Source organism: Hemiscyllium ocellatum, chromosome 8, assembly GCF_020745735.1.
Source record: "Hemiscyllium ocellatum isolate sHemOce1 chromosome 8, sHemOce1.pat.X.cur, whole genome shotgun sequence".
In the NCBI taxonomy this organism is placed as follows: Eukaryota; Metazoa; Chordata; class Chondrichthyes; order Orectolobiformes; family Hemiscylliidae; genus Hemiscyllium; species Hemiscyllium ocellatum.
The window spans coordinates 68060276-68084607 of NC_083408.1; the positions used below are offsets into that span (position 1 = coordinate 68060276).

General features: G+C 41.9%; 1 protein-coding gene across 1 annotated transcript; it reads left to right on the forward strand.

Annotated features, from left to right (window-relative positions):
• On the forward strand, positions 1–24332 carry LOC132817899 (TATA-box-binding protein-like). The gene is made up of 6 exons (XM_060828428.1): positions 1–75; positions 7381–7468; positions 8919–9010; positions 9128–9295; positions 17817–17911; positions 23970–24332. Exons 1-6 carry the CDS (start codon positions 5–7, stop codon positions 24047–24049), a joined length of 594 nt encoding a protein of 197 aa, XP_060684411.1. The 5' UTR covers positions 1–4; the 3' UTR covers positions 24050–24332.

Here is a 24332-nt window from a genome sequence, read left to right on the forward strand (position 1 = left end):
TGTAATGAGGTTAGGAGTGCAGTGGCCTTGGTGGAACCTAAATTGGACATTACTGAGCAGACAATTGCTGAGCAGGTGCTGCTTTATAGAACTGTTGATTACACTTTCTATTAGTTTACTGATGATTTTTGAAAATTTTAATTCCTGATTTTAATATGCCTTTATTAATAGTTGTTCCTATCACTGGTCTAAATCCAGACTTCTAATCATCAGTTTCTGCTGCAAATGTGGTGTTATTTCTCTCATTTTTCAAGAGAGTTTTCATGAAATTGTAGGTCTCCATTTTTTTTTTGGTTTCCCAGGAAGCAAAATGTGTAGTTAATATCTCCTGTCAATGGAATGTAACTTTTTGATGTATATCTGATCACAATTTTTTTTTAAATCAAATCTAATTGTGTTTCTCCAAAAGCTTCTGTTCTGTTACTTCATGCCTAAAGCTTTACCTGTACTCAACAAGAAAAAACATTCTTTATTATCATGTTTGGTGCCTCATTTATCTCTATCTTAAAGATTCTCTCAATATCAGTTGTTGTGAGAGTTGTTGTCTGTGTGCAATGTGAATCTACTCTGCATGGTTCGGGTAATTGTCCTCGACGTGGTCAACTAGGAAAGATTGGGCACTCTGAATTGCAGACAGAAACCTTGAGGACCTGGTGAACAGAATGGTATAGAGTCGAGACTTCTTACCCTGGGATCAACAGTGGACCTGACACCAAATCATGCTAGCCTGGTCCAATTATTGTCAACCAAGTCTAAGCTGCCTGGAGGAATGCACAGCAAGCACCAAGTGCCACCATCTTCTCTCTGATACCTTATGCTCACTTTATCTCTGCTATTATGGATCAGCCCAAATTCCCTCGACATATCAAGGAGATAGCCGAGACCCAATGTTTATTTAAAGCCAGATATAAGAGACTCTGAGTTGATTCAACAAACTCCTAGGCTTTCAGCAAAACTTGCTTTAATCTTGTACCAGTTAAAATATGACAAAGAAAGAAAAATTGGCAGAACTTTAACTCTATTGAAATAGTTAACATAGGAGACATGGGAGACTGATTAGCAAAGTTAGATCTCGTGGATTACAGGGAGAACTAGCCATTTGGAGACAGAACTGGCTCTAAGGTAGAAGACAGAGGGTGGTGGTGGAGGGTTGTTTTTCAGACTGGAGGCCTGTGACCAGTGGAGTGCCACAAGGATCGGTGCTGGGTCCTGTACTTTTTGTCATTTACATAAATGATTTGGATGCAAGCATCAGAGGTGCAGTTAGTAAGTTTGCAGATGACACCAAAATTGGAGGTGTAGTGGACAGTGAAGAGGGTTACCTCCGATTACAACAGAATCTGGACCAGATGGGCCAATGGGCTGAGAAATGGCAGATGGAGTTTAATTCAGATAAATGCGAGGTGCTGCATTTTGGGAAAGCAAATCTTAGCAGGACTTATACACTTAATGGTAAGGTCCTAGGGAGTGTTGCTGAACAAAGAGACCTTGGAGTGCAGGTTCACAGCTCCTTGAAAGTGGAGTTGCAGGTAGGTAGGATAGTGAAGAAGGCGATTGGTATGCTTTCCTTTATTGGTCAGAGTATTGAGTACAGGAGTTGGGAGGTCATGTTGTGGCTGTACAGGACATTGGTTACTGCTGAAAAATGTGTTGCTGGAAAAGCGCAGCAGGTCAGGCAGCATCCAAGGAGCAGGAGAATCGACGTTTCAGGCATAAGCCCTTCTTCAGGAATCCTTTTTTTTGTCAAGCAGACTAAGATAAAAGGGAGGGAGGAGGGAGTTGGGGGAGGGGCGTTGGGAATGCGATAGGTGGAAGGAGGTTAAGGTGAGGGTGAGAGGCTGGAGAGGGGGTGGGGGCAGAGAGGTCGGGAAGAAGATTGTAGGTCACAAAGGCGGTGCTGAGTCAGAGGGTTGGGACTGAGATAAGGTGGGGGGGAGGGGAAATGAGGAAGCTGGAGAAATCAACATTCATCCCTTGTGGTTGGAAGGTTCCTAGGTGGAAGATGAGGTGCTCTTCCTCCAGACGTCGTATTGCCATGGTCTGGCAATGGAGGAGGCCAACGACCTGCATGTCCTTGGCAGAGTGGGAGGGGGAGTTAAAGTTGCAAATGTGTTGCTGGTCAAAGCACAGCAGGTTAGGCAGCATCTCCGGAATAGAGAATTCGACATTTCGAGCATAAGCCCTTCATCAGGAATGAGAGAGAGCCAAGCAGGCTAAGATAAAAGGTAGGGAGGAGGGACTAGGGGGAGGGGCGATGGAGGTGGGATAGGTGGAAGGAGGTCAAGGTGAGGGTGATAGGCCAGAGTGGGGTGGGGGCGGAGAGGTCAGGAAGAGGATTGCAGGTTAGGAGGGCGGTGCTGAGTTGAGGGAACCGACTGAGACAAGGTTGGGGGAGGGGAAATGAGGAAACTGGAGAAATCTGAATTCATACCTTGTGGTTGGAGGGTTCCCAGGCGGAAGATAAGGCGCTCCTCCTCCAGCCGTCGTGTAGTTGTGTTCTGCCGGTGGAGGAGTCCAAGGACCTGCATGTCCTCGGTGGAGTGGGAGGGAGAGTTAAAGTGTTGAGACACGGGGTGATTGGGTTGGTTGGTTCGGGCGGCCCGGAGGTGTTCTCTGAAGCGTTCCGCAAGTAAGCGGCCTGTCTCACCAATATAGAGGAGGCCACATCGGGTGCAGCGGATGCAATAGATGATGTGTGTGGAGGTACAGGTGAACTTGTGGCGGATATGGAAGGATCCCTTGGGGCCTTGGAGGGAAGTGAGTGTGGAGGTGTGGGCGCAAGTTTTACATTTCCTGCGGTTGCAGGGGAAGGTGCCGGGGGTGGAAGTTGGGTTGGTGGGGGGTGTGGATCTGACGACGGAACCAACCAACCCAATCACCCCGTGGCTCAACACTTTAACTCTCCCTCCCACTCCACCGAGGACATGCAGGTCCTTGGACTCCTCCACCGGCAGAACACAACTACACGACGGCTGGAGGAGGAGCGCCTCATCTTCCGCCTGGGAACCCTCCAACCACAAGGTATGAATTCAGATTTCTCCAGTTTCCTCATTTCCCCTCCCCCCACCTTGTCTCAGTCGGTTCCCTCAACTCAGCACCGCCCTCCTAACCTGCAATCCTCTTCCTGACCTCTCCGCCCCCACCCCACTCCGGCCTATCACCCTCACCTTGACCTCCTTCCACCTATCCCACCTCCATCGCTCCTCCCCCTAGTCCCTCCTCCCTACCTTTTATCTTAGCCTGCTTGGCTCTCTCTCTCTCTTATTCCTGATGAAGGGCTTATGCTCGAAACGTCGAATTCTCTATTCCTGAGATGTGCCTAACCTGCTGTGCTTTGACCAGCAACACATTTGCAGCTGTGATCTCCAACATCTGCAGACCTCATTTTTTACGGGGGAGTTAAAGTGTTCAGCCACAGGGAGGTTGGGTTGGTTGGTGCATGTGTCCCAGAGGTGTTCTCTGAAATGTTCCGCAAGTAGGCGGCCTGTCTCCCCAATGTAGAAGAAGCCACGTCGGGTGCAGCAGATGCAGTAAATGATGTGTGTGGAGGTGCAGGTGAATTGGTGATGGATATGGAAGGATCCTTTGGGGCCTTGGAGGGAAATGAGGGGGAAGGTGTGAGCGCAAGTTTTGCATTTCTTGCAGTTGCAGGGGAAGGTATCAGGAGTGTAGGTTGGGTTGGTGGGGGGTGTAGACCTGATGAGGGAGTCGCGGTGGGAGTGGTCTTTCCGGAACGCTGATAGGGGAGGAAAATATATCCTTGGTGGTGGGGTTTGTTTAGAGGTGGCGGAAATGACAAATGATGATAGGATGTATTCCTGAAGAAGGGCTTATGCCCAAAACGTCGATTCTCCTAATCCTTGGATGTTGCCTGACCTGCTGTGCTTTTCCAGCAACACATTTTTTCAGCTCTGATCTCCAGCATCTGCAGTCCTCACTTTCTCCCAGGACATTGCTTAGGCAACTGCAATATTCCTATTGGAAAGATGTTGTGAAACTTGAAAGGGTTCAGAAAAGATTTACAAGGATGTTACCAGGGTTGGGAGATCTGAGCTACAGGGAGTGGCTGAACAGGCTGGGGCTGTTTTCCCTGGAGCGTCAGAGGCTGAGGGGTGACCTTATGTAGGTTTACAAAATTATGAGGGGCATGGATAGGATAAATAGGCAAAGTCTTTTCCCTGGGGTGGGGGAGTCCAGAACTAGAGGGCATAGGTTTAGAGTGAGAGGGGAAAAGATATAAAAGAGACCTAAGTGGCAACTCTTTCACGCAGAGGGTGGTATGTGTATGGAATGAGCTGCCAGAGGATGTGGTGGAGACTGGTACAACTGCAACATTCAAGAGGCATTTGGATGGGTATATGAATAGGAAGGGTTTGGAGGGATATGGGTCAGGCACTGGCAGGTGGGACTAGATTGGGTTGTGATATCTGGTCGGCATGGACAGGTTGGACCGAAGAGTCTTGTTTCCATGCTGTACATCTCTGTGACTCTCCTACTCTTCTTCAACTATTTCAAAATAGCAGCTTCCCATAAACACATCACTGGCAAAGGCAAAAACAGCAAAACAGATTTCTCTCTTTCTACCTCCTCCAGTCTAGGAGAGGAAAAAAATCGAAAGAATGAAGCTAGCAGCAGAGAGACCACTCAAACTTTTGCAACCCAAGAGAGACAGCTATATCTAGCAGCTTCAATTCCAAAACTACAACTTCAACAACTGAAAGCAAAACTAATTCAGTAAAGTTGGGTCACATAGGATTCAGGGCAAAATACCAATTGGATGCATAATTGACTTAATGGCAGGAGACAGAGTTGAAATGCTTTTCAGACTGGAGGCCTGTCACCAGCAGCGTTCCACGGGGATTAGGTTCTGCATCCCCTTTGGTTTGTCATTTCTATAAATGCTTTGGACGAGAATATAGAAGACATAAAGTCATAGAGTTGTACAGCATGAAAACAGACACTTTGGTCCAAGCAGACCAGATATCACAACCACCATAGTTCCGCCATAGAACACACCAGTTGGCCTCCTTCTTTAGAGACCGCAGTTTCCCTTCCCACGTGGTTGAAGATGCCCTCCAACGCATCTCGTCCACATCCCGCACCTCCACCCTCAGACCACACCCCTCCAACCGTAATAAGGACAGAGCACCCCGGTGCTCACCTTCCACCCTACAAACCTTCGCATAAACCAAATCATCCGCCGACATTTCCGCCACCTCCAAAAAGACTCCACCACCAGGGATATATTTCCCTCCCCACCCCTTTCCGCCTTCCGCAAAGACCGTTCCCTCCGTGACTACCTGGTCAGGTCCACGCCCCCCTACGACCCACACTCCCATCCTGGCACTTTCCCCTGCCACCGCAGGAACTGTAAGACCTGTGCCCACACCTCCTCCCTCACCTCTATCCAAGGCCCTAAGGGAGCCTTCCACATCCATCAAAGTTTTACCTGCACATCTACTAATATCATTTATTGTATCCGTTGCTCCCGATGCAGTCTCCTCTACATTGGGGAGACTGGGCGCCTACTAGCAGAGCGTTTTAGGGAACATCTCCGAGACACCCGCACCAATCAACCACACCGCCCCGTGGCCCAACATTTCAACTCCCCCTCCCACTCTGTCGAGGGCATGGAGGTCCTGGGCCTCATTCACCGCTGCTCCCTCACCACCCGACGCCTGGAGGAAGAACGCCTCCTCTTTCGCCTCTGAACACTTCAACCCCAGGGCATCAATGTAGACTTCAACAGCTTCCTCATTTCCCCTTCCCCCAACTCATCCTAGTTTCAAACTTCCAGCACAGCACTGTCCTCATGACTTGTCCGACCTGCCTAGCTCCTTTTCCACCTATCCACTCCACCCTCTCCTCCCTGACCTATCACCTTCATCTCCTTTGTACTCACCCATTGGACTCTATGCTACTTTCTCCCCACCCCACCCTCCCCTAGCTTATCTCTTCACGCTCCGGCTCACCGCCTTTATTCCTGATGAAGGACTTTTGCCCAAAACGTCGATTTCGCTGCTCGTTGGATGCTGCCTGAACTGCTGTGCTCTTCCAGCACCACTGATCCAGTGATTGGTCCAAAGCGTCTGTTTCCATGCTGTGTGATTCTGACTGTGTATTAAACCCTGGGTCTGTGTGAGCCTGACTCTACCCACTTGTGTTTCTTTTGTCTACATTTTTTAAAAAAAACAAAGCTATTTACTCTGCTTTCGATAGAAGACTTCAGCATCAGGTTTACAACAGCCTTCAAGGGAAACAGGACAGAACAAATCTCCTTTGAAATCATGTATTGTCGCACGACTATGTTTCTGTCTCCCAGCTACCAGTCTCATTCTTGCCTGTAATATCTTTGCTCACTTTGTTGTCACGTACCACTAAATCTGCATGCCTTCTGTGCTGTCTAATCGTTCACACATCTGTACCAAAGAAAGAGCTGTACCACATAGTTTCTTCTCCTTTCATATCTTCCTCCCTCTCCTTCAAAGAGGAAAATGGAAAATGGAAAGAGTCAAGTCAAATAGCGTGCTGTCCAATATTTGGCTCCGTGCAGGATTGCGACTCTGACCATCCCCACTGGCTGTGCTTGGCCAAGCCCCTGGATTGGTATCACTGGGTCGACTTAAGAGAATTGAAGTTTCACCTAGTAGGAACTTTGTCAATCTTCAATACTGGGAAATGTGTTAATCTAAATAACCTATGTTGACAAGAACTTCAGCACTCTGAGTAGGAGTTGGTAATTCAGCCTCTTGTGCCTGTTCTGTATTTCAATACAACCATGACTGATCTCAGCACTGCCTCAACTTCACTTTCCTGCCGCTCCCATAACTAATTGAATAAATTTGAAATGGATTTTTAATGTTGCCGCAGTCTGGGGTAGTGAAAGCCACAGATTCACGACCCTTTAAGAGAAGTAATTCCTCCGTATCTCTCTTTTAAATCTGCTTCCCCTTATCCTAAACCTGACTTCTCATTCTGGATCACCTAACATGAGGAAACATTCTTTCTACACCTACTTTATCAATCCCCTTTAGCATCTTTAAATCTCAATTCAGTTTCCTCTTGTATCTCTTCTCATCCTTCTAACTTCTGGTGAGTACAGGCTGAAACTGTTCAATCCCTCCTCGTAAAACAAGCCTTTCATCTTTGAATAAATCTAATGAATGTCTCTGACCTGCCTCTAATCCTAAAGAGGCTAAAGTTTGCAATCTGCCCTTTTTGAGTGTTCACCTGCCTGTAAATGAGTGGAAGAGATTTGAAGTACACTAACAATCAGTTTAGTTAGAAATTTGCGTTCTTGTCTTTTGGGTACAACAGTTCAAAATGCTTGTGCAGATTTAGAGTACGTAACCTTTTAGGTTTCTTTATTTTTTTCCACAGAAATATTGTTTCCACTGTTAATTTGGCCTGCAAATTGGACCTGAAGAGAATAGCTTTATGTGCAAGAAATGCTGAATATAATCCAAAGGTAATTCTTCAAACAGGGTATTAATGTTTCATGTGTTAATTCATTTTTTTTCCCATCACTAAGAACTTCAATCTTGCATCCTGTTAAATCAGATTAAAAAAGTAAAAACTTTTTTTCTAATCCACTGCATTATTTACAAGTTAGATGATGGCAAAATATTACCCTTGATCCTAGGTAGCAAATACAACTGACTCGCATGTATTATATTATAGGAAAGGTAAATTCAGAACATTTTTCCTAATGGATCAGAAAAGATTACAGTACAAGTTTAAGGTGTATGACTGAGAATGTTTATTTGATTTTGTGAGTTTTTGGTCTTGGCTAGGCCATTAGAGATGCTGAAAATTTGAAGTTCATAGGTTCTCTGGTTTGAGACTTGCCCCCCCCCCCCTTTTATGGCCATTTTGGGTACCATTGACAGGCATTTAGGAATAGGTTTGTAATTATTTCTTGATAAAACCAAGGAACATTAAACATTGTGCAAAGAACATATCTTATCTCTAATCTGCACTGATTTACTTCAACTATCCATTTCTGGTTGGGATAGTCACCAGAATCTAGAAAATAACAGGCAGAGATTCCACCTCAAACACCATTAACTACCTCATTCTAAATGAGGAAAATAGAGATTTGGGACAATATTTGAACCATTGTCCTTGCCCTTTTATGTAGTTTGATTGAGCTAGCAGTCAAGACTGCCTCATGAATAACGGTGACTTGGATGAGCTTTGAGATATCTACTGCCCTTTTGCTCAACTGAGGGAGATTGAGAGTAGATGGGCAATGAATGCTGGCCTAGTAGTGATGCCTACATCCAATGAATTTAAAAAATAAATAAATTTTGGTATCCATAGAGAAGTATGTAGGGGTGCAGTGTACCATATAATGTTGAGTCAAAATGGTTGATTCAGCAGATTTAAGAATAAATAAAAGAGGGTGCTATAATTTATGTTCACTTTGTGTATTCCAATTATGTGGGATTCCTTTCCAACATACACAAAAATGTGAAAATTGTGAGCAGGAGTAGGCCATTCAATACTTCAAGCCTGTTTTGCCATTTGGTGAAAGCATGGCTGATCTGATTTGTAGCCTCAACCTCCATTTTCTGTGTGTCCCTGTGCCTTGACAATCAAAAATCTGTCTAACTCAGCCTTGAATATATTCAATGACCCAACCTCCAAGCAAGAGAATTCCATAAATTGACAATGCTCTGAGAGAAAGAAAGTGGCTCCTTATCAAACCTTAGAAAGGAGATCCCTCATCTTTAAACTATGTATCCAAATGTAATTATTTCTTATCTGCAGCATTCAATTTTATTTTGTCGACTTTTCATGAGTTTGGGTCAAAGTACTTTTTTTTTGCAGCAGTTAAAAAGTATTTACAATCTGGTATTAAAGACGTAGATTGTTTATCACCTAGACCTAAGTTTGTTCTAACTTGTGCTTCATAGCGGTTTGCTGCAGTGATAATGCGAATAAGAGAGCCTAGAACGACAGCGCTAATCTTCAGTTCAGGCAAGATGGTTTGCACTGGAGCCAAAAGGTATAATATCTTGTTTCTGTTTTGAAACACTGAAGTTCGACACAATTTGTGGAAGGTTATTCAGGATGTATGTCCATGATTTTAATTAACAGGCATCTCTTTTCTTCAACCTAACAGTGAAGAACAGTCTCGATTAGCAGCAAGGAAATATGCACGTGTTGTTCAGAAACTCGGATTTCCAGCGAAGTTTCTTGATTTTAAAATCCAAAACATGGTTGGAAGTTGTGATGTGAAATTTCCCATCAGATTAGAAGGGTTGGTTCTGACCCACCAGCAATTCAGCAGGTACAGAATACTCCAGGACTGGCTTTCTTGTCCATTTCAGACTTAAATGGTTCAATTTCATTTCTTTATTAATTTTTGATTTCAACATTTTTTTGTTTTGAAAGATATTATAGTTTATTTGAATCTACTGTAATGTTTTGTAGGTTTAAGTAGGTCCAATGAATAGCAATTTTCAACAGTGGACTTTGAGGTTTGAAATTAATAGAACATGCATTTCTATTGCTCATTTTCTACAGTAAAATGCCTTAACACTACTTGGGGTGTTGGAATGGGGGAAGAACTAGACATGGAGGGCAGATTTTGGGATGAATGTATTTGTAATCCAAGGTAAGTGTTGAACATCGATAACAAGGCAAGACTGATTTGGAGAGAACATTCCAGTTGTAATGCAAATTTAGTTTGGAGGACGCATAGTAGCCCAGAGTGAAGCATGCAGGCATTAAGAAACCGTTATTTCTATAAATGGGCGGGCAAGTCATTAATTCATGACAAGGATTTTCATGTCTTGGAGAAATGGGAGCAATGAAGGTTGGCAAGACTACTGGTGATAGAAGATTAGGGTTTAATCTGAATTTAGATAATTTTATACTTCGTCAGTACAACTAAATTTCAAAGATCAACTACACACTTTTCTAAAACAAAATCTGCATGAATGTTTCAAACCAGTTGCATTGATCCAAGCCAAGATGATTAAAGTATTTCCGTTAGTGAGATAGTTGATGCTGAAAGTAATCCTATGAATTAAAAACCCATAATGTATCACTTGGCACTTTCATTGCTCTTCACCTTCTTGAATGCATTTGTTATAAATATAGTTAGTTATGCCATGTTTGTTCACTTTTGAATGCAGAGGTTGCATGTTCTACTAAGGCCTCCTTTTCAGAGTGCCTTCTTTTGGAGAGGACAACTACAGTTAGTTGGGTTTTTACAAGTATTTTTGAGTTCTGTGCCAAATTATTTGAGCAAAAGAAAGAAATTGAGTACTTGTGACTTTGCTAATCTGCATAAAAATTGAACTTTAGATTGGCATTTGAATTCAATTTGCAATCCTACTTATGTTTCCAAGCAGCAGGTTTTTAACATCTGGATTGTTGAAAGAAATCGAAGAATGCTTTCTGCAACCCTATATCACATGTATAATTTTGAGCCCCATTTTATGGCCTAGCCTTATACATGTTTAACTCAGAAATAAACAATATATTGCCTTTTTTTTAGCTTTTTTGAGGTGAACCAGGGTTTCTGTAGTAAATGGTTACTGAAGTCCTTCAGATTTTGTTTCTGTTTATTACACTTGTTATTGTTCCCACACTGTAAAGCAGAGCTCTACAATTCAAGGCCATTTTCCTTTGGATCATTTAGGGTCTTTCTGTAATTACAATAGGTTGTTTAATTAAGGCATTTCCAGCTTTTGAAATAATATAGCAATGTCTTCTTATGCTGTGATCCCATTTGATGCTAATCTTGGACATGTTAGATCCCAGCGTAAAACCTAGCTCACTAGACTATAAGTTTTTTTTATTTTAGCTATTTGTTGACTCTGCTGTTCAGTCACTGAACATATTCTGAAGAGGTTGCCAAAGGTCATTACACAAGGGAAAAGACAAACTCTTTTACAATATATTAGAGAATTTGAAATGCTCTTATAACAAATATCAGAAACAAAGATACAACCCTTTTATCCTCAATGGCAACTTGACAGACACTCTCACTTTAAAGTCTGTTGTTTAGTTGGCTTTGATGTAATTGGTTTCTGGAGCTTTCTTCTTACTGAAACTCTCTAAACAAGTTGTGGATTTTCTATACTTTCAGCTTCTAGGAATGCTCAGCCTTTGGAGATTTCTTCTAAAAGACTTTAGAGCTTTTTTGTAGCCCGATTATTTTTCAAAACTGCTTAACTAACAGCACCTTGATCTGCCTGACCTTCTGGATGATTCAGTCTCTTCGTCACCACATATATAAAACACATATATTGCTAAGCACAGCAATTTGCTTTTGTTTTTTTAAACTCTTGTTTCTAATGCGATGAATAATTTAACTCCAATTATACTGCAAGACAGTATCAATAAACTTAAAAAATCTCTGCAAATCTAGAAAAAGTGAAAGTTCACATTAGTCCCAGAAGATTACAGGTTACATTGTCAGTAAAAAGAGGTGATTGACGGTGACTTTAACTTCATACAATTTGATGTTTATTCTGCCATCTTTGTGCCAATTCTTTAAATCTGTCAACATCCCTTTCTGAAGCTCCTTTGCATCCAACCTACAGCTTATTCTCCACTTGTCTTTGTATCATCAACCAACACACAAATCATCTCTTAGTCAAGTCATTGATATGTTCCTGGAGTGCAAGTACCTGACGCCCAAGCTTTGAATCTTGCAGTAATTTGTCATTCTATAAATAATCTGCTATTTGTACTTGGTCAGCTTGTTTGTAACCAATCCTCAATCCATGTTAATATTGTCCCCAGTCCCAGGAGCCCTTTTTTTGTATAATAGCCTCTTTTGTACTGCCTTTTATTAAATGAATTTTGAAGTTGCAAGTACATATCTACAGGGTTCCCCTGATGTGCCTTGTCACTTACAACTTCAAACTCAAATAGACTGGAAAAATGTTAGAATTAACTTCCATTCTGTAGATTCATGCCAACTTATTTAATAAAATTTTTAAAGTATCCTAATAATAGATCTTAGCACTGTTCTCACTACTGATCTCAGGCTGTGGCCTGAAATTCTGTTTCTGACACCTTATTTTTGAATACCAGGATTACAAATTTTACATTTCCAATCAAGAAGCATTCTAAATCTAGGGCATTCTGAATAACCAAATTCACTGTTCACCATCTCTAGTCACCTTTTATAAAAACTTAAGATGTAAGCCATCAGCTGTTCTGTTTGGCTTGCCCTATAATAGTAATGTTGTCCCAGTCGAATTCATGTTGCTATTATAGGATAAGCCAAACAGAGAACAGCCAGGGAATTCCTAGAGGCATGGCACCCATCCTCCGATTCAATCAATAAGCACATCAACCTGGACCCAATATACTGACCACTGCCACGGACAGCTGGAACTGACAACCGGAAGCGGCAGATTCAAACCACTACAAATGCCGGAGGAAAGATCACAGAAGCGCTTCACAGGAAGCTCCCAAGCACTGAGGATGTCACCTAGACAGGGGACAAAACGTCTGCAACACAAATTCCCAGCTCGGCAAACAGAACCACTACAACGAGCACCCGAGCTCCAAATCTTCTCTCAAACATTGATCTTCACAGGATTCTAAGACAGACTGAAGTATTCTAATTAGTATCATGGAATTTATAGCCAAGAAAATATTTTCCTATTTTGTGTGTTCAGATTATGTGCAGATATCAAATTTCAATTCAGTCACTTATTGTTTCTCCTAACTTTTTATGTGAAATTACATCCACTTACCCATTTCTTACAGGCTTGAAATTGAGGTGATTCTAGGTTATGTTGGGAATACCATAACTATACATTGTGTTTTGCGTATATTTGGCATTTAAGTCAACTCCACTATCTTTTTTTGCTATGACATGCTACTCTCATTAGTAGTTTCGATTTTTCATTGCACAAATGCATGCTTTACTTATCAGAATCCTACAACTGGCTATGAGAGATCTAGCAATGATACTACCTGTGTTGAGAAGATGCATAATAATTTAAGAAAAACCCTCTCTTTGCATTTTACATTGTTATTTCAAAATGGTGGCCATCTACACTGATGGTTCACTTTGTTCTGTATATGTCAAACTCTGTTTCAAGATGGTTTTTTTGAGGTTCAAAGGTTGACACGTGTGTTGACAACTTTGACAGTGTATAACGTTTTAACATTTACTGACAGAATTTCATTCTCTAATTGCCATTGGCTCTCTGGTCCTGCTTTACCAAATGTTGACAGTGTAGTACTTGATATAAGGAAGACCATACGTGAGGCAGCTGGAGATGATTGGACTTGACATTGCTGCAGGAGTTTCTCAGGGCAATGTCCTAGTACCGAGAAAATTACCTTTCAATAACCACAACTATTTTTGTGCTAGGTATGACTCCAGTTAGAGGAAAGCTCCCCATTCTAACACCACTCTACCAGGCAGCAGATTCCAAATCCTAATAACTGAGTAAATCTGACTTTTGGCTCTCTGACAATCTTGAAATTGTGATTCCTAGCTAATGACATACCAACCAGTAGAAAAGAATATCCTTCTTTACCCTGTGAAATTGCTTACAATTTTGAACATGTCAATAAGATCACCACTTAATTTTCCCTGCAACGAAGAATCAAATCAATTTCTCTCTAATCTTTCCTACTATCTAAAATCTCTCAGTACTGGTACCATTCTCCTTTGTGCACTCTCTCTCTAAGGTTCAATATCCGTCCTAAATAGAGTTATAGTCATAGAGGCATACAGTATGGAAACAGACCCTTTGATCCAACTCATCCATGCCGACTAGATATTCTAACCTAATCTAGAACTGTTTGCCAGCACTTGGCCCATATCCCTCTTAACCCTGCCTACTCATAACCATCCAGATGCCTTTTTAAATGCTGTAATTATACTAGTCTCTACCACTTCCTCTGGCAGCTCATTCCATACACCTACCACCCTCTGTGAAAACGTTGTCCATTAGGTCCCTTTCATATCCTTCCCCTCTCACCCTAAATTTATGCCCTCTAGTTCTCAACTCCATCACCTAGGGAAAAATCCTTTTTATCCTATCCATGTCCCTCATGATTTTATAAACCATCCTTAAGGTCATCCCTTAGCCTACAACGCTCCAGGGAAAACAGTCCCAGCCTATTCAGCCTCTCCCTAAGCTCAAATCCTTGAACCCTGGCAACATCCTTGTAAATTTTTTCTGAACCCTTTCAAGTTTCACAACATCTTTCTGATAGGAAGGAGACTAGAATTGCACACAATACTCCAACAGTGCCTAAACCAATGTCCTGAACAGCTGCAACATGACCTCCCAACTCCTGTACTCAATGCTCTGACTAATGAAGGAAAGCATACCAAATGCCGCCTTCACTATCCTATACTTTCAAGAATAAGGTGACTAGAACTGAAAACAACAGTGATCTGACCAATGATTTATAGAGGATTAGCACCACTTTATTTCCCTTATACTTTGTGCTACTATTTATGAACCCAAGGATCCTAAATGTCTTCTCAACAACTGGTTTAACTTGTCAGGCTTCCTTCAGAGAATTCCGAGGTCCCTCTGCTCCTGTACTCCCCATTGAGCCTGTATTGTCTCTTCATTTTTCATCTGTCAGAATGCATTACCTCCTGTTTCTCGGCACTGAAATTTAACTGCCTGGTGTTTGCCCATTTAGCCAACTTATTATCTCTCTGAGGTTGCTCAGGGTCATCCTCAGAATTCATTATGCTTCCTAGCCTAGTATCACCTGCAAATGTAGATATTTTGGCCATCTCCAAATAGTTTACAGATCATAAAAAGCAAGGCTCCTATCACTGATCCTTGGAGAACACCACTGATCTCCTCTCCAGTCCAAGAAATGCCCAACTATACCTACTGTCTGGTTCCTATCTCTAATCCATATGGCCAAGGACCCATCAATACCAAGCAGTTCTAATTTGCTAACCAACATGCCATGTGAATGTTGCAAATCCTTTTTGATAGGCCAAATATACCACATACACAGCATTACGCTCATCCACTACATGTGCCACTTTGTCAATGAACTATTAAATTTACCAGACATGACATGACCTTGAAAAAGCCTGGGATCTTAATCCTTGTCTTATTTTTTGTTTTAATCCTTTTTCCAATTTAATATTGAATGCTATTCTAGTATGATCATTATTTCCCAAATGCTCCACCATGCCAATGTTCTCTCCTTCATGAGCCTCATTGCATAGAACCAGATCCAACACCACTTCCTCCTGGTAGGACTGGAAATGGACTGTCCAGAAAGTTTTCTGAGACACATTGCAGACATTTCTCCCCTTCTGTGCCCAACTCTGCCTCCGCTCTCCCCCCCCCCCATTCTACCCTAGGGCAATTGAAATAACCAACTGTCACAAATACTTGTCTTGCAGGTTTCCACAATATGCCTACAAATGCTCTCTTCTTCTTCCTCCCCACTATTTGGAGCTCTAGTAGAAATACCAAACAAGATCATTGCTTCCTTTATGTGTCACACCTCCAACCATATAGATTCTCATTCAGGAACTGTATTTGTTCAAGTGCTTTCATACTATCTTTGACCAAGATTGCTACACTATCTTTGTTAGCCACCCTATTTCTACTAAAATAATAACCTCCAATGTTATGTATCCAGTCCTATTCTGCCTTGAGCCATATTTTGGTCAATGCTACTATGCCAAATCCCCCTGCAGCAAATTCTGCTTTATTTACTATATTTATTCAATTTTATTCACTATACTCTGTATTTACATACATACATACGATTTAACGTTGCCCTTAAGTCTTGCCAATTGGGAGGCAACAATTTCTTTGTTCACTGTCAACACTTGAGCCTTCTCTCACTTCCTGTTCTCCGTTGTGTATTTTCTCTCTATTGCCCTCACTGATATTTCCATTACTGCACCCATTAGTCAACATTCACTGCTGCCTTACAAGTTTAAATCCATCCCCACTACTCTATTTACTATCTCTCAACCAGAAGATTCGTTCCATTTTGTCTTAGGTGAAGCCCATCTCTTCTCAACACCTTGTTTTTAATTTAGTTTTTAAAAACAAAATATTGGTTGCTGTCTGTGAACATCCATTTGTGGCTGGATTTATCAAATTCCATGTTAATGCTAATTCTATAGTAACAAATTAGTTTTGAGAGAGACAATGTGGGTTCAGGTTTTATGACAGACTTAAGTGAATAACCTAAGTTGTAAAACATCTGTTCAGCTGAATTTAAAATATCCCATGGCACCAATTGAAGATCAGATATTCTCTGTCTCAGATGAACCAACACTACCAAAATAAACCATATCTCATTTGTTATGAAGAGTAAAAGAATGTTTCTGCAATTCAAAGTCAAGTATTGGCTGAGAAACAAATGATACATCCCAAAGATGTCTATGGCACTATATAAATGTAAGTTTGTTTCTTGCCATATCACATATGAATAATGGACTTTTGAACCAAATACTTGAGAAAAGCGAGTATCGTTGTAACAGTAAAACTTCATGCTCTAATGTGACCAAATGAGATAAGGAGTAAAAGTACATCAGTTTTGAAAATATTTTAAGTCTCCATGCAGTTGATTATAATTCTATTTTTCACCTAAATATCTACAAATGTTCTTTTTTCAAGTAAACACGTTGTTGTTGTTGTTGTTGTTGTTGTTGTTGTTGTTGTTATACTTAATATTTAATCCATTTTGGACCCTTACACACTTAATTTTTGAAGTGGCTTGGTCTGGTTAATTTCTAAATGGTTTAAAGTTCCTGAGCTGCTTCAAGGTAAGAACCAACTGACGGCATATGGGCTGTGCAGCAACATAATTTTGTTGCCATTCATGCTGGCCATGACGCACACTGTTATATGTATAAATATGCATGCAGGTCAGACATATGTTTCTGCAGAGCATTTTGGATTACACTTCTGCAGATGGATATGTGAGTTTTTATTTGAAGTTAGTGATAGCATTCTAATGTGGAGTGTTCTGGGGTCCTGATAAAGGGCTTTTGCCCGAAACGTCGATTTCGCTGCTCGTTGGATGCTGCCTGAACTGCTGTGCTCTTCCAGCACCACTGATCCAGAATCCTGTTCTGGGGTCAGTCAACAGACTGTAGTCACTTGATCTAATCCATTTAGGCTACTGAATCAGTGGTTTCTGCCCATTATTATTTTGCCACATAGTGCAATGTATAAAAGACGGCCAATATCAGGCCATGGATTGAATGTGACTGTTGAAGTGACGTTTTCTGATTGAATGCTAAATTTTTGCATGTATCTATATACGCATGTACATATTTATTGAATTGCTTGATCACAATTTTAAATCCGTATTCTCACACTGGTTTGGAAGCATCATATTGTCAGCCAAGAGTGGTATCTCAAGGCCTCCTCCAGGAGTGATTGCAAAGCAGGGCATAAAAGTGACAGAACCTTAACCTTCTTCTATTTTGATGTTGACAAGTCACAGTGCTTTGGATGTTCTTCAGATCAGGATATTGCTTCAGAAACATCAGAGTTCAATGGGCATGAGCATCTGCTTGAAGACAAGGTGAAATAAAATTATTGTATTTTAGCATGGCAAATTTGAAAATACAGTAAAGTGGCCTCCAGCTATTATTAAGTGACTTCAGAAAAACATCGTTTTCATCGTGTTGATAATTTTATCCAAAATTATTTGAGAATGAAGTCATTGTAGGATAATCCAGTTAGCAAGTACCAATGTAGGAATGTACTTAACTGCTATTGTTTTGCTGCTGAATGGATCTCAGCTTAGACCCAAGATGAGTGACCAGCTCTACTTGTATTTACAATTTAATGCAACAATCTTTCATTTTCCAGCTATGAACCAGAATTGTTCCCAGGTCTCATTTACAGGATGGTCAAACCAAGAATTGTTCTGCTAATATTTGTCTCTGGCAAGGTTGTTTTGACAGGTAAAAACAAATTTGTTTAATATCTATTTTCATGTTGGTCTCTTCAATTTTTGCGACTGTTGTTGATCAGCATGTAATTTGAATTTTGTTATTTATTTAAACTGTTGAAACTATATCTATTCATCAAAAATGCTTCTATTCCAAGCTCATTATGTAGTTAGGCAGTCAGTAACCATAATTAAGTACCTTTTTTTTAGTGCCGTGAACTTGTTAACAATAATCGTTAAACTTTTATCTATGTATCCAATTTATTTTAAAGATTAATCAACTTTATTTTTCTAAGTTCCGCAATCAAATTACTCATTCAACCTTTCTGATGTAAACCAATTGTTTCAGATATTAGTTTTTAGATTAGTACCTATGCAGGCAGAATGCATTGGCCTATTTTTCTATTTTCGAAATTTTATGAGGAAAGGAAACTACAGATTTTAGGAAAATGTCCACTTTGCATAATTATTCAGGAAATGTTTGCAATGACTGACTATAAAGTGCCAGTAGCAGAAATCATTTCAGTAATTGAAGCAAACATGCTGTCTCTGTTTCTCATCTAAGTAACTGGACAAAGTCCTCCCAATCTGGATGTAAGTTTGCGCGCTGAGCTGGAGGTTTGTTTTCAGACATTTCATCACTGTAAGAGGTAACATCAGTGAGCCTCCAGTGAAGTGCTGGTGGTATGTCCCACTTTCTATTTTTGTTTAGTTTTCATTAGGTGGGTGATGTCATTTCCAGTTCTTTTTCTCCGGAGGATGGTAGATGAGGTCTAAATCGATGTGTTTATTGCTAGAGTTCCGGTTGGAATGCCATGCTTCAAGAAATTCTTGTGCGTCTCTAGTTTGGCTTGTCCTAGGATAGATGTGTTGTCCCAATCAAAGTGGTGTCCTTTATCTGAATGTAAGGATACTAGAGATAATGGGTCATGTCTTTTTGTAGTTAGTTGATATTCATGTACCCTGGTGGCTAGCTTTCTGCCTGTTCGTCCAATGTAGTGTTTGTTACAGTTCTTGCAAGGTATTTTATAAATGACATTTGTTTTTCTTGTTGTTTTATATGGGTTCTTTAAAGTTCATTAGTCACTGTTTAAGTGTGTTGGTAGGTTTGTGGGCTACCGTGATGCCCATAGGTCTGAGTAGTCTGGAGATCATTTTTGAGATGCCTTTGTAGGGTAAAGCATCTAGGGTTTCTAGACGTGTTGTCTGCTTGTTTTGGGTTTCATGCTGAAGAATTGGCAGACTATGTTTATTGGATACCTGTTCTTCTTGAATACGCTGTAGGTATTTCTCATCTGCTCTTCCTAGTTCCTTGATGCTGCAGTGTGTGGTGGCTCATTGAAATAATGTCCTAATGCAGCTTCATTTGTGGGTGTTAGGAGTAGTCCAGTATTTGGTCCGTATGTGATGTTTTCCTGTTGACGCAGGCTTGAAGTTCCCCATTGAGTGTTCGCTCTACTGTGACATCTAGTCATGGCAGTTTGTTGCTGTTTCCTCCTCCTCCTTGTCCTCCTCCTCGTCCTCCTGCTTCTGTGAATTTTATGCCAATGAGGATATTATTGGTAGTGTTGTAGGTTCTCTAATTTGTTTCATTTAGTGATGACAAAGGTGTCATCCAATTAGTGGAACCAAAGTTTGGATTGGATGGTTGGGAGAACTGTTTTTGAGTCTCTGCACAACTGCTTTTGCTAGGAACCCTGATATTGGTGATCCTAAGGGTGTTCCATTGATTTGTTTGTAGGTCTTATTATTGAATATGAAGTGGGTGGTAAGGGACAGGTCTGCTGCAAATGTATTGCTGGTCAAAGCACAGCAGGCCAGGCAGCATCTCAGGAATAGAGAATTCGACGTTTTGAGCATAAGCCCTTCATCACAGGTCCACTAGCTTGATGATGTTACCTTTGCTGATGAGATTGGCGCTGTCTGGTGTTTTGTCTTTAGTTCTTGTAGTCAGTGTTTCTTTGGCCAGGTTGATGTTAATGGATGTGAACAGGGCTGTTACATCAAAAGAGATCATTATTTCATCCTCTTCTATCATGGTTTTTTTTGGTGTTCAGGAATTCTTGGGTGGAGTGAATGGAGTGGCGTGAGTCTTCTACTAAGTGTTTTAGTCTTTGGTGGAGTTCCCTTGCTTGTCTGAACATTGGTGTTCCAGATAGTGAGACTATGGGTCTGAGGGGGGGGCTTCTGGTTTGTCTACTTTGGATAGTCCGTAGAAGCATGGTGTTTTGGATTCCTCTGGTTTCATTTTATTGGGAAGTCCATCTTGTTTAATTCTCCAGATTTCTTAAGTTTTTTTTGAGTCGGACTGTGATTCGATTCCCTAGTTGTGGGGTCGGGTCTATCGCCACCTGTTGGAAAGTGTCAGTATCTGCAAGTAGTGCGTTCACTTTCTCACGGTCTGTTCTGTTTAAAATGACAGTCATGCATCCTTTGTTTCCAAGTGGGATTACAATGTTTTTGTCTTTTGAGTCCTTCTACTCTCTTCTTCCTTTTTCCTGCTTAATGTTGGTATCATGGTCTGTCTGCTTCCTTCTAAGAGTCCGTTGGCTGTGTTGATTCTAATGCTGCTAGGAAGTCCTTTTTTGCCTGCGTCTCTGTGGTTGTACTTTAAGCCGCTTACGAGAACAACTTTTTGTGTCTGTTAGAGGTCGGTCTGATATGTTTTTAAAAAAATATTATCCAAGTCTCTGTGTTGCTCTTTTGTGAGAGTTTGTCTAGTTTTTTCTGGAGGGCTATTTTCTTCAATTCCTGTGTTTGCTGCTGTTTGATGCTTATGGCTTGTTGTAGTGTGTCTATTCATTCATGGTCTGTCATGCTTGTGAGTAAAAGGTTTTTGGAACGACGTTTCCTGATTGCCTGCAACCAACTCCATAAATACATTGTTAATCATTTCTCAAAGCATTCTGTGGCCGTTTTGTTCTGCTATTCATTTGGTGAGTGGGGTGTTGAGTGGAGGTTTGTATTTAAGATATTTTGGTCGTACCTGTTTCCTTAGGCATTCATGCAGGAATACAGCTGTTCGCGGATGATGTTGGTTTCCCATCTTCAGACCAGTTTTAGTGTGTTGTGCCCATAGGTGTTAGCAATTTTTGGAAAGATTTGTAACTCGGGTTGACATTCTGGATGTAGGTTTGCTGGCTGAGCTGGAAGGTTTGTTTTCAAATGTTTTGTCACCATACTGGGTAACATCATCAGTGAGCCTCTGGTGAAGCGCTGGTGATATGTCCCACTTTCTTTGTGTTTTAAGTTTCTTTTTGGGTGGGTGATGTCATTTCCAGGTCTTTTTCTCAGACAAACACCACAAGAGACAAACACGCAGAATACTAGCCACCAGGATACATGAACATCAACTAACCACAAAAGGGCATTCTGGATTAGTGGTGCTGGAAGAGCACAGCAGTTCAGGCAGCATCCAAGGAGCAGCGAAATCGACGTTTCGGGCAAAAGCCCTTCATCAGGAATAAAGGCAGAGAGCCTGAAGCATGGAGAGATAAGCTAGAGGAGGGTGAGAGTGGTGAGAAAGTAGCATAGAATACAATAGGTGAGTGGGGGAGGGGATGAAGGTGATAGGTCAGGGAGGAGAGGGTGGAATGGATAGGTGGAAAAGGAGCTAGGCAGGTAGGACAAGTCATGGGGACAGTGCTGAGCTGGAAGTTTGGAACTCGGGTGAGGTGCGGGAAGGGGAAATGAGGAACTGTTGAAGTCCACATTGATGCCCTGGGGTTGAAGTGTTCCGAGGCAGAAGATGAGGCATTCTTCCTCCAGGCGTCTGGTAGTGAGGGAGCGGCGGTGAAGGAGGCCCAGGACCTCCATGTCCTCGGCAGAGTGGGAGGGGGAGTTGAAATGTTGAACCACGGGGCGGTGTAGTTGATTGGTGCCGTGTCCCAGAGATGTTCCTAAAGCGCTCTGCTAGGAGGCGCCCAGTCTCCCCAATGTAGAGGAAACCGCATCGGGAGCAAAAGATACAATAAATGATATTAGTGGATGTGCAGGAAAAACTTTGGATGTGGAAGGCTCCTTTAGGGCCTTGGATGGAGGTGAGGGGGGAGGTTGGGCGCAGGTTTTACAGTTCCTGCAGTGGCGGTGGCAGGGGAAGGTGCCAGGATGGAAGGGTGGGTTGTAGGGAGGCGTGGACCTGACCAGGTAGTCACGGAGGGAACAGTCTTTGCGGAAGGCGAAAAAGGGTGGGGAGGGAAATATATCCTTGGTGGTGGGGTCTTTTTGGAGGTGGCGGAAATGTTGGCAGATGATTTGGTTTATGCGAAGGTTGGTAGGGTGGAAGGTGAGTACCAGGGGTGTTCTTTAGATTAGATTAGATTAGATTAGACTTAGTGTGGAAACAGGCCCTTCGGCCCAACAAGTCCACACCGACCCGCCGAAGCGCAACCCACCCATACCCCTACATTTACCCCTTACCTAACACTACGGGCAATTTAGCATGGCCAATTCACCTGACCCGCACATCTTTGGACTGTGGGAGGAAACTGGAGCACCCGGAGGTAACCCACGCAGACACTGGGAGAACGTGCAAACTCCACACAGTCAGTCGCCTGAGTCGGGAATTGAACGCGGGTCTCAGGCGCTGTGAGGCAGTAGTGCTAACCACTGTGCTACCGTGCCACCCACTTGTTACGGTTGGAGGGGTGGGGTCTGAGGGCGGAGGTGCGGGATATGGACGAGATGCGTTGGAAGGCATCTTTAACCACGTGGGAAGGGAAATTGCAGTCTCTAAAGAAGGAGGCCATCTGGTGTGAACTGGTCCTCCTGGGAGCATATACGGCGGAGGTGGAGGAATTGGGAATACGGGATGGCATTTTTGCAAGAGGTAGGGTGGGAAGAGGTGTAATCCAGGTAGCTGTGGGAGTCGGTGGGTTTGTAAAAAATGTCAGTGTCAAGTCAGTTGTCATTAATGGAGATGGAGAGGTCCAGGAAGGGGAGGGGGTTGTCAGAGATGGTCCAGGTAAATTTAAGGTCAGGGTGGAATGTGTTGGTGAAGTTGATGAATTGCTCAACCTCCTCGCAGGTGCCCGAGGTGGCGCCAATGCAGTCTCAATGTAGCGGAGGAAGAGGTGGGGAGTGGTGCCGGTGTAATTACGGAAGATCAACTGTTCTACATAGCCAACAAAGAGACAGGCATAGCTGGGGCCCATACGTGTGCCCATGGCTACCCCTTTGGTCTGGAGGAAGTGGGAGGATTCGAAGGAGAAATTAAGGATGAGGACCAGTTCGGCCAAACGAATGTGTGTGTCGACATGACCCATTATCACTAGTACCCTTAAATACAGACGAAGAAGGACACCACTTTAACTGGGACAACACATCTATCCTAGGACAAGCCAAACAGAGACACGCACGAGAATTCCTTGAAGCATGGCATTCCAACCAGAACTCTATCAATAAATACATCGATTTGGACCCCATCTTCCATCCTGAGAAAAAGAAACGGAAATGACATAACCCATCCACCAAAACCTAAACACATAAATAGAAAGTGGGACATACCACCAGCACTTCACTGGAGGCTCACTGATAATGTTATCTTGTATCCTTACGAAAGGTCTGAAAACAAAACCTTCCAGCTCAGCGAACAAACGTCCATCCAGAAAGTCAACCTGAGCTATAAATCTTTTCAAAAATCACTAATAGTGTCACAATAACTAAGCTATATGTTATCTATAGATATTAATTTCATCAGTAAACTGCTTCAATAATTTAAATGCTATTTTGAAAATATTGATAGAACAATATCATGTTTTACTGGAAATTAGCTGATTTTTTTAAATGAATGCTTTGTTTTGTTTGAATAAATGTACTTTCATAATTTCCCTTGTCAGATATATTTTTCCGCATTTTAGCTTCAATAAATGATTATTGCTGTTAATAGCACCATCACTGCAGTGCTGCACAAAAAAATGTGCATTCCAAAGGGCCAACTGTGTATATTAGCACAGAACTTGCTGAAAACTTGACATTGTTGTGTGATAGATTTGGTGTGAGATGCCTTTTTAATGTTTGGCACCTTGATATATACTCAGAACGAAGAGCTAAAAATGTTTGTTTATCTGCAGGTGCCAAAGTACGTTCAGAGATCTATGAAGCATTTGAGAACATCTATCCAATCTTGAAGGGCTTTAAGAAGGCTTCGTGACATCCATATACAAAACTGACATGATGTGGATAAGGATGTATATTTTTTTAAAAATCCCTTCCCTGGGACCACACCTATTATCACAAATCACAAAATCATGAAGATTTCGACGAGGGTAGGTCTTTTTGGACCATTCTAATTCATCCAACCAGAAATGCTTGATGTTTGCTTCATCCTAAACTGTGGAACGTGATCATGCTCCACCATTCCATTCCATGTGTTAATCATTTTGTTGGAAGAACTTCTTGGCACTGGTCATACTATTATTTTTTACTAATTTGGA